The sequence below is a fragment of the Rattus norvegicus genome, chromosome 12, assembly GCF_021556685.1.
Source record: "Rattus norvegicus strain SHRSP/BbbUtx chromosome 12, alternate assembly SHRSP_T2T, whole genome shotgun sequence".
In the NCBI taxonomy this organism is placed as follows: Eukaryota; Metazoa; Chordata; class Mammalia; order Rodentia; family Muridae; genus Rattus; species Rattus norvegicus.
In genome coordinates this window covers 48,525,628-48,536,140 of record NC_141545.1, presented here as the reverse complement: position 1 = coordinate 48,536,140, position 10,513 = coordinate 48,525,628, and the positions used below count along the sequence as shown (strand labels likewise).

Sequence of the window (10,513 nt, the reverse complement as noted above, 5' to 3'; positions counted from 1 at the left end):
CAGGACACAGGTGAGCTTTATTGACCACAGGCAGCTCTACAGCCACAGAACCACCTGCGGCCACTTGACCTCTAGCCAGGGCCCTATGATCCGGTTCCCCAGCCTTCCCACGACAACCCTGGGGACTCAAGCACTGGGCCATCCCCTTCCCCTCCTCACCCCGCCCTGCCCCTCCTGTTCTTGCCTCTGAGGACTCTTGGGAACGGCATCCGCATTGGGAGGGCCAGGGTCATTCAGGTCTCTGTGGCCCTGCCTCCAGCAGGTCGCTCAAAGAGAGAGGCACTGTTGGTGGGGGGTAAAGAGGTAGCCACGCCGCCCCATTCTGAGCTGACAGGTCACAGCGGTTGACCTTCCCTCTCCCTGAGACAGACTTTCCCCTAGTCTGACTGGGGGCTACAGTGAGGGGCAGAAAGGCTGACCGAGGCAGGTCCCTTCATGGTCTGAGCAGGCTGGCAAGTTCCCAAGAAGGGCGGGGGCTCAGCTCCGGTAGCTCCGGAGCAGATGCCCGGCAATCACCAGTCTCTGGATTTCGCTGGTACCTTCATAGATCTCAGTGATGCGGGCATCTCGGTAGTAGCGCTCGGCTGGCATCTCTGTCACGTACCCCATGCCGCCCAGGATCTGGATGGCCTAAGAGGAAAAACAGGCACAAGGAGGGAGAAGTCCCCGACACCGGGGAAGGGAAAGGGGCCGTGCCCAGGGGCTTGGTGCTCACCTGGTGGCTAATGGCAGTAGCAGCCTCTGATGCAGCCAGCTTGGCCATGGCCGACTCCTACCCCCCAAGAATGGCAAAGTCAACACCCTCTGTAAGCGACATGCACAGTCTTCCTGGTGGTACGGGAGGGGCCAGGACTGACTTCAAAGTCCCATGGTGCCCACTCCCCCCACCTCAGAGAGTGCCTTGGGAGCCCCTCCCCACGGTCACCTTGGTGAAAGGCTTCTTATTGTCCTTCAACATGGCGGCGCGCCAGGTCAGCAGGCGGGCACTCTCCAGGGCCAGGGCCATGTCTGCCAGCTTGAACTGCAACAATCCAGCCCCACCCATCAACCGACGCTCTCCCTCCCACTGGCCAGGGAGGGGGTTGGAAGGGTGGGGGTGGCAGAGGGAGGGTTGGGGTAGGAGGGGTGAGCCGAGCAAGTGAAAAGTCAGGCTTCCTTCCATTAGCCCGGTGCCCAGCTCCTGAAATCCAGGTCCTACCTGGATGTTTTGGAGCTTTGTGAGGGGTGCCCCAAAGGCATGGCGGTTCTCGGCGTACTTCACGGCACAATCCAGGGAGGCCTGGGCAATACCCAGGGCCTGGGAGGCGATGCCAATGCGGCCCATGTCCAGGGTTTGCTGTGGGGACCGCCCAGTCAGTAGCTGTAGGCTGGGCCCAAGGCCTGGCCCCAGGGTGCTGCCCTGTAGCCAGGCTCACCATGGCTATCTTGAAGCCCATCCCAGGCTCGCCGAGCAGGTTCTCCTTGGGGATGCGACAGTCCTCAAAGATGAGGTTAGCTGTAGATGAGGCCCGGATGCCCAGCTTGTCTTCCTTTTTGCCCAGCGTAAGCCCAGGAGTTGGCATGGGAACCAGGAAAGCGCTGATACCCTGGGAAGGCCCCCCAAAATCTAGAATGAGGCTGCAGAGCTGAGAGCAGCCACGCGGGCTCAAGCCCCGCCCCTACTCCGGCCCCTGCGCCCTCTGCTGGCTTTGGGAAAGAGTGCAAGCTCTACGGGGGTAAAGAGGGATCCGGGTCAGCCCCAGCAGGAGCTCCTGCAGGACCAACAAAGTTCTGACCTAGAAATTGCAAGGTCCACTCCAGGGGTCTGCTGGCCCACCTTGTTCTGCCGGGACCTGTCGGTGCTAGCAAACACCACCGTGGCAGAAGCCTCCCAGGAGTTGGTGATCCAGGCTTTGGTGCCGTTGAGGACCCAGGAGTCACCCTCTTCCCGGGCAGTGGTGGAAGCGGCCCCCGCGTCACTGCCATTGCCTGCCAGAAACACAGACTCGGGACCCACCCCTCAAGACACAGGGTGTCTAACTTAGAGCCCTGGCTGCCGAGCACGAAGTCCCTACGACTTGGGCTCTAAAGCTGGGACCTTGGACCAAACCTTCAAAGACTCGTCCACAAGGACACGGGGATCAGAACAGGCATGGGCTATCTTTAAGCCAAACCTTCCTCACCCGGGTGGGAAACCTCCTGGTATGTCTAGGCAGCTGCAGTTTATCCCGCAAGCCGCCGCGAGGCCTGCTCCAGTGGCTCAAGACTCCAGTTCAACAGGTCCCAAGCCTGCTCTCACCCTGATTCTGAGGTAAGGAGACAGAGGACCCTGCACTGTACAGTACCTGGCTCACTGAGGGCAAAACAGCCGATTTTGTCACCGTTGGTGAAAGGGGTGATCCACTGCTGCTTCTGCTGTGAGGATCCGAACTTCAGGATGGGTCCCAAGTAGAGAGACTGATGGGAGAGCAGAGAGAGCAGTTTGAGGCCACCCCCCAGGTCTTTACTCTCTCCAGAGGCCCTCCCTGGGGACTAAGGACTCAGGAGACTACAAGGAGACAAGTCCAGGAGCCCAGGCTGGCTGTGCTTGGCTGCAGAGATGCTCGGCCAAGGTCCACACAGCCGTGCACCTCCCCCAACTGTGTCCCGCGACCCAGGAAGACTCACGTTGTTGACACTCATGATCACTCCGGTGGAGGCGCAGCCACGGCTGATCTCCTCCAGGGCGATCGAGTAGGCCAGGTAATCCAGGCCAGCACCACTCAGCTCCTCTGGCACATCCATGGCCAGCAGCCCGAGCTCCCCCATCTTCTTCACCTGGCCGGGGGGGGGGGGGGGTCACATCAGGGAGAGCTGCTTCAAGCCTACTCCCCGCCAGCTCTCCAGCCCCTGAGGCAGAACCTGTGCTCAGGTCTCCGACCCCAACTATTCACACTGATCGTCCTCCCCCAGCGCAGGCAGCACCACCCACTCCAGCCGCGTGGCGTCCACACTTGATAGTGTTTGCATCTCAGCCCTCGGCTGCAGCAGGGAACAGGTAATGGGTGCCCATCGGGGAAGTTGGGAGTAAGAAATAGCTTTCTGCCACGCTGACTTTTCTTCAATCCCTTGTGGGCATGTGTGCATGAGCGTGCACGTGCACCACGGGACCTTTTTTTTTTTTTGTTTTTTCCTTTTCTGTTTTTCGGAGCTGGGGACTGAACCCAGGGCCTTGCACTTGCTAGGCATACGGGACCTTTGAGTGTGCCGTCTCGCTGTTCACTGTCAATTAATCTCCGTGGGCGGTAATATCTTCCTCCCACCTCCCTTTTTTTTTTTTTTTTTTTTTTTTTTGGTTCTTTTTTTCCGGAGCTGGGGACCGAACCTAGGGCCTTGCGCTTCCTAGGTAAGCGCTCTACCACTGAGCTAAATCCCCAGCCCCTCTCCCACCTCCCTTCTTACATCCGCTGAACCTTGCTGCATTTCCACAGCTGGAATTCCTAGCCTTTTAACATGTTTGTTTGACTACTGCCCCCCCCCCCAATGACACAAGAGGATGGACACCCTGTGGGGTTTTGTTTTTTTTTTTTTTCTCTTACTGTTGTATGCCCAGGGCCAGGGAGTGAAAGCATCCCTGACAAGCCCTTGGGATTTCTATTTGAGGACAACAGTAATAGTACTTTCCAATGAGGCCATCCCATTTGGGTTGTGGCTTCTTCCTTTAAATACTCCTTCTCTCAACCACTCGGGGTCGAACTCCTCTGCCCCTGCGTGGGATACGAGTCTCAACCCCAGTGCACTGATTCCTATCGATAAACCTCATGTGATTACAGCAAGGATGGTCTTAAGTGAGTTCTTGGGGAGGCGCATCATCCTGAGACTTGAGTGAGGTTCTCCCCACTCCGGGGGTCTTTCACTGCCTCTACAAAGTGGAGGCATCATGCACATGGGCCACCGTGCCCTGCACCGCTAAATAAATAGATTGAAGTAAAAGTCGATGGAGGGGGGGGTGTTGGGGGTTTAGCTCAGTGGTAGAGCCCTGGGTTCGGTTCCCAGCTGGGGGGGGGGGGGGGAGTCGATGGAGAGAGCTGGAGAGATGGCTTTGAGGTTAAGAGCACTGGCTGCTCTCTCAGGGAATCCAGGCTCCCTTCCTGCTGCCCACATGGTGGCTCACAACCATCTGTAGCCCCAGTCCCTGGGAGATCCAATGCCCTCCTCTGGCTCCTTGGGTACCAGACATGTATGCCGACGGAACACCCATGCACACAAAAGTATCTTTTAAGTTTATTAAAAACCTACTTGAAGACATTTTTTCCCCTTCACTGAGAGTGGCAGGCCCCAGTGAGGCCCAGGACTGTGAACCTGGCACAGCCCAAAGAAAATTACCATTTCAAGGTGGAGGACTCAGAAGCTGGCTGTAAAAGCTAGTACTGTAAACTCATTTCTTTCTCCCCTTTGTTAGTTTAGGTGTAAAAAAAGATTGAAGTCCAGTCTGGTTGTGAAGCAGCCAAAAGGCAGCTATTGTCTCCCACCCCCCACGCTGTCCCCCAGTCTGGCCCACTCTCCTCTCAGCAGCTGTCCACCCCCCATCTCCCATGCCCCCCTCCCCCCACTTCTCTTGGCAGCCGCCCCTCCGCCCTTCTGTAGACCTGCTATTCTGATCCTGCGATCCTGCGAGAATAAAACCATTCCTCAGCCAGAGCTTAGGGATATCCAAGCTTTGGGTCCTCTGAGGTGGCTTAGAAGTCTGTTTCTGAGAATTCTGTCTCACAGAATGTCACGTCTGGCCTTGGTTTCTCAGCAGAAACTTATTCTGACCAACTCTGGAGTGGTGCTTCGAAGAGAACATGGGCTACGTTACATTCACCTGGATACACAAGTGTCCGCTGCAAGGGCTGTTGTTACTGTTATTATTATGCTTTTGCTTTTATTGACTTGGGGATTTTGTAGGGTTTTGGGCTGTTTTTTTACCTCACTATGTAGCTCAGGCTGCTTTTGAACTTGGGATCTTCCTGCCTCAGCCTCAGGGACACATCATGCTCTACCATCTAAATGCTCGTCACCTTTTGTTTGTTTTCCAGACAAGATTCTGTGTGTGTGCGTGTGTAACCCTGGCTGGCCCAGAACTCACTATGTAGACCAGGCTGGCCTCAGCCTCGGGAGCTGTGGGATCAGGGACGCGTGCCACCATGCCCAGGTCTTTGCTCTTGGTAACTGCACTCCCTCCGTGGGTGCACCACTCTCCCCATTCTACCCGGTGGGTTTTTCACCTGCCTCCGAACACTGACAGAAAGGAAAGCTTATCAGAATGACCCTTCCATGTCTGTGGGGGAGCACGGGCACCCCTAATCTTGTCAGACATGTCTTCCAGACGGGACCGCTGGTCACGGCACTGAGTACGAGGCTCCCGCGATCGTGACACAGGTGCAGTTAGCAGGAGGAAGTCATGAGCACCTCAGAGAGGGACAGCGAGGCAGCATCGGTGCCAGTTTAGTCTGCCACCTGGGCAAGGCCCTTGCTTGGTGGCTGTGGAGTCGCATGGTCACTGGTCAGTGTTTGTGTCTCTTAACTGAGGAGGTGGTCTGCTTACTTCTCGGTTACTGTATAGCATTCTAAACCTCCAAGTACAGAATGGAATTTAAGGGCATCAGCCTAGCACTCAGGAGAGAAGCTGGGGCAGAAAGGTTGTGAATTTGAGGCCAGAGGTACCTAGGAGACCCTCTTTTCCAACAACAAAGCACAAGACATTTGAGGGATTATAGAAACAGGAAAACAAATGAATTGAGCTATCAATATAAATTTCAGTACATGGCCAGGTGGAGGACAGTGGCTTCCACGTAGCTTAGACCCCAGAGTCTGAGTCTGACTGGCTCCGAAACCCTTCACCACCCACTATCCATGTAGCTGACCCTGGAGTCCCACGAAGCAGGGAAGTCACCTTCTTGTTGGAATGAGATTATCAAGCCTCCCCTGTCCCCTTCCCTAGGACAAGCTCCTCCTCTTGGTGATCCCACTTGGAGCTGTGCCTCACGTCCATGGCCTCAGTAGAGAAGGAAAGACACAGTTGGGAGCAGGCCCTCAGGGTCCCTACAATGGCAAACTTGGAAGCTACAGGTCTCCATTCTCTGGATGTCTTAGCTACAAGGACAACAGGGCTGAGATGGCTCTGTCGTTAAGGACCAGAGGACCAGAGTTCAATTCCCAGCACACCACATTAGGCAGCTCAAACCACCTGTAATGCCAGCGTGGGGATTTTCTGGCTTCTCAGGGCTCCTGGACATACTTGACACAACTCTCTCTCAGACACACATACACATAAATAAAACCAAACTGAAAAAAGGCAACCACAGGAGCTGGCCCAGGAAGTGGTGCACCTGCCAAGCCTGATGACCCGAGGCTGACCCTCAAACCCATGTAGAGGTGAAGGGAGGGAATCCGCATATCACACGCACACACACACTCACACATATACACACACTCTACTCACACTCACACACACACAGACACACACATATACACACTCACACACACTCTCACACACACTCACACACACTCATGCACACACATACACACTCACACACACTCATATACACTCACACTCATATACACACATACTCACACACACACACTCACACACACACTCACACACACTCACACTCATATACACACACTCACCCACACACATACACACACCCACATACACACTCATACACACATACATACACACACTCACATACATACACACTCATACACACACTAGTGATGATAACAGTTTAAGAAAACGACCTCATGGGGCTGGGGATTTAGCTCAGTGGTAGAGCGCTTACCTAGGAAGCGCAAGGCCCTGGGTTCGGTCCCCAGCTCTGAAAAAAAAAAAAAAAAAAAAGAACCAAAAAAAAAAAGAAAACGACCTCATTATTAAAAGAGGCCTGTCGTGCCAGGAGTGGTAGGATGGGTCTTTGTCAATACACAAGAGGCAACAGCAAGGGAGAGAGAGTTCTGTGTGTCTGAGGCCAGTCTGATCTACACAGCAAAACCTCCAGGACAGTCAGGGCTACATACTGAGACCCTGTCTCAAGAAAACAAAATGGCGGGGTTGGGGATTTAGCTCAGCGGTAAAGCACTTGCCCTGGGTTCGGTCCCCAGCTCCGAAAAAAAGAACCAAAAAAAAAAAAAAAAAAAAAACAAAATGGCTGGAGAGATGGCTCGGAGGTTAAGAACACTTGGTGCTTGTGCAGAGGATCAGGGTTCAATTCCTAGCACCCACACGGCGGCCCACAACTGCTTGTAACTTCCTCTTCAGGACATAGGATGCTCTCTCCTTGCCTTGACAGGCATTCTATGCACATCACATGCAGACAGACAAACAGGCACACATATACGCACTAAATTCACAAATACATTTTCTTTAAAAGTTTGCAAATCTTGGCAAGGGGCAGGCTGCTGAACAAATCGAGCATTCAGAGCATGATGTGAGCCTCCTGCCCGAGACGCTGGTGCCTCTGGCTGCCGCCACCATGAGCTGTGGAGGCTGCTGTTCTCACCTTCGATGTGGGGAAGAGATGTTCCTTGTCCAGCTGGGCAGCGATGGGGACCAGCTCCTTCTCAGCAAAGTCCCGGCATGTCTGGCGCAACATCTGATGTGTCTCAGGTAGTTCCACAGACTGGTAAACAGTATGTAATCTTCGCCAATCTCGAGCGCGGAGAGCTATCAGATAAGGGTTGGAGTTAGGGAAGGACATTTCGAAAGATCTTAAGACTCGTTTCTCTTTATGTGTCTGTGTATCTGTGTTTATATGTGTACCCATGCATGCAGGTGCCCACACAGGCCAGGAGAGGGGTCAGATCCCCTGGACCTGGAGTGACAGGGGATTATGAATTACCCAACATGGGTGCTGGGATCTGAACTCAGGTCTTCTGTAATCACAGCAAACGTTGAGGTAGGGGATGATTTGAGCCTGGAGTTCAGGCTAGCCTATGCAACATGTCAAGACTTCATTCATCTCAGCGTCTGGGGTGAGGGCCGGCAGCTAAGAGCACCTGCTGCTCTTTCAGAGAAACCAGGAGCAGCCTATAGGGTGGCTCACAATTGTCTGTAACTAAAGTTCCAGGGGATCCAATACGCTCTTCTGGCCTCTGTGGGACATGGTGCGCTTACGCAAGCACACGTGCAGGCAAAACATTCACACACATAAAATAAAAATAAACGTTTAAGAAGAAAAAAATAGGGCTGGAGAGATGGCTCAGCTGTTAAGAGCACTGACTGTTCTTCCTAGAGGTCCTCCTGAGTTCAATTCCCAGCAGCCACATGGTGGCTCACAACCATCTGTAATGGGATCTGATCCCTCTTCTGGTGTGCCTGAAGGCAGGTACACTGTACTTATGTAAATAAATAAAGAAAGAAAGAAAGAAAGAAAGAAAGAAAGAAAGAAAGAAAGAAAGAAAAAAATAGAGCACTACTCCCCACCCCCACCCCCAGTGTCAAAGAAAAAAACACTTTATGGATACAACGCTAATAGGGCTGTCACGGAAAAGCCCCAGGCTAACTGAGTGCTTAATTGCTTGTTAAACACACCAATCCTCAATATGATCCCATTTAGGACACCTCGGAAATGGGTTTTAAGTTTTAAGTTTCGCTGGGTCTGGAGTTCTATAAAATGTGACCTCCAGGGTGTGGAAGGATTAAAGAAGTACTAACGGTTGATTTAACACCCCTTAACAATTAGACGGTTAAATCAACCCGTCTAATTGTTAAGGGGTGATAGTGTCAGGACTGCTACAGACGACCCAAAACACTATAAAACATAACCAAATGCTAACATTATGGAAACACATGATAGAGGCCAACCAGGACGCGTCCTGTGATTTTAATATAGCTCTGGGGATGGAACCAGTGCACACTTGGACCACTCGGTGCGGAGAGGTTGAGAGTCACGTCCAAGGTCACAGGTCGGAGTTCAATGCCAGCCCCCCACCCCCACCCCCGCAATGGAGGGCCAACTCCCCCAGAACTTTAGCTGGAGCTGAAATGGGGTTAGGGGTGTGGATAGCGGGACCGTAAAGGGGAGTTGGCGATGGGGGTCCCACTGGAAGGAAGCAGAGCAGGAGCCCGGATCCCTGCAGTGCCTGCATTAGCCAGAGGCTACCGAACTAGGACAAAGGCCGCGCGCAGCCGCAGGGGTGCTGCCGCTCGTCCGCCCGTAGTCATAGGAGGACCCGCCGTCAGGATCTCCGCCCTGTGACCGGTCCTGAGGCTCTGCGGGCGTACTCACCTCTGCCGAGAGAGCCACCGGCCCGGGCGAGCAACGCAGCGGCCATGGCCATGGGCACAGACCTCCGGGACCTCCTGAAGCAGCTCTAGAGTTCCGGATGGCAGGGGCAGGGCCTGGGCCACGCCCACTTGCTGCAGGGGCGGGGCCGAAGAAAAGCGGGGGCCATGCCCACGGCGCGGGAGAGGAGGGGCGAGAGCCAATCCTGGGCCACGCCCACCTGACCGGAGGGGCGAGGCCTGAGACTGGCTAAGCGTCCTAGGGTTGGGGCTTCAGACTTTCGCAGGAATTAACACTCCTGCCAGTCGGGGGACTACAAAGTTTGTCAGCTCGTTCTCCTGCTCTCATCTCTGGTAAAGCTGCTGACAACGCAGAGGCACAAAAATAAAAGCAAACAACCAGTCATCCTCGGGAGAGAGAGAGAGAGAGAGAGAGAGAGAGAGAGAGAGAGAGAGAGAGAGAGAGAGAGAGAGAGAGAGAGAGAGAGAGCAAACTTGTAATTCTAGTGACACCTGAGCCTGAGGCAGGAGGATTTTGCAAGTTCAAAGTATCCCTGTATCTTACTTCAAAATAAAAGTATAAAGAGGGCGTGAGGAACATAGTTCATCGGTTGAGGCCCTGCCTAGCAGACATAAGGCATTGGGTTCAGTTTTAGGGAGAGAAGAAAAGAGCTAATACCTACCCCTGCCCGCCCACTCACTTCTGCATCGTGACAGCGTGAGAGCGTAATCCCTGGCTCCGGTCACACAAGGTAGGCAGCTATTTACATCCATCCACCCTTCTACTTATACTTCGCCCTGGGAATTTTTTTTTAAAGATTTATTTATTTTATGTATACAAGTACACTGCAGCTGTCTTCAGACCAGAAGAGGGCATCGGATCCCTTTACAGATGGTTGTGAGCCACCATGTGGTTTCTGGGAATCGAACTCAGGACCTCTGGAAGAGCAGTCAGTGCTCTTAACCGCTGAGCCATCTCTCCAGTCTTTTTTTTTTTTTTTTTTTTTTTTTTTACTATTCATCTCTCCCACTATTTGATGATCCCAAAAGGGCTGGATGTCTCAGTATCTAGGCTCATTGCATGGGGATGCCTGGCAGGAAGATCCCTACAGCCCTGAGATGTGAATATGAAACAGAACTACTGTCTCACACACCTCCTAGCTGGGGAGCAGAGCCCCGTTGGGGGTAGGGATACCGCCCATTAATGACAAGGGTTGAGTCCTAGCACCCTAAGAACAACTTCCTCTGTCCTAGAGACTGTCAGTGTGATTTAGCTCACAGGGTCTG

The 10,513-nt window shown here is 53.4% G+C and overlaps 1 protein-coding gene across 1 annotated transcript; it reads right to left on the bottom strand.

Annotated features, from left to right (window-relative positions):
- Positions 1 to 9,308, bottom strand: Acads (acyl-CoA dehydrogenase short chain). The gene is given in 10 exon segments (NM_022512.2): positions 1 to 630; positions 716 to 772; positions 926 to 1,021; positions 1,199 to 1,336; positions 1,416 to 1,586; positions 1,817 to 1,968; positions 2,325 to 2,436; positions 2,647 to 2,796; positions 7,503 to 7,666; positions 9,231 to 9,308. Coding segments are annotated over 10 exon segments (1,245 nt in total). The 5' UTR covers positions 9,283 to 9,308; the 3' UTR covers positions 1 to 477.
- Between the last annotated feature and the right edge of the window lie 1,205 nt (positions 9,309 to 10,513).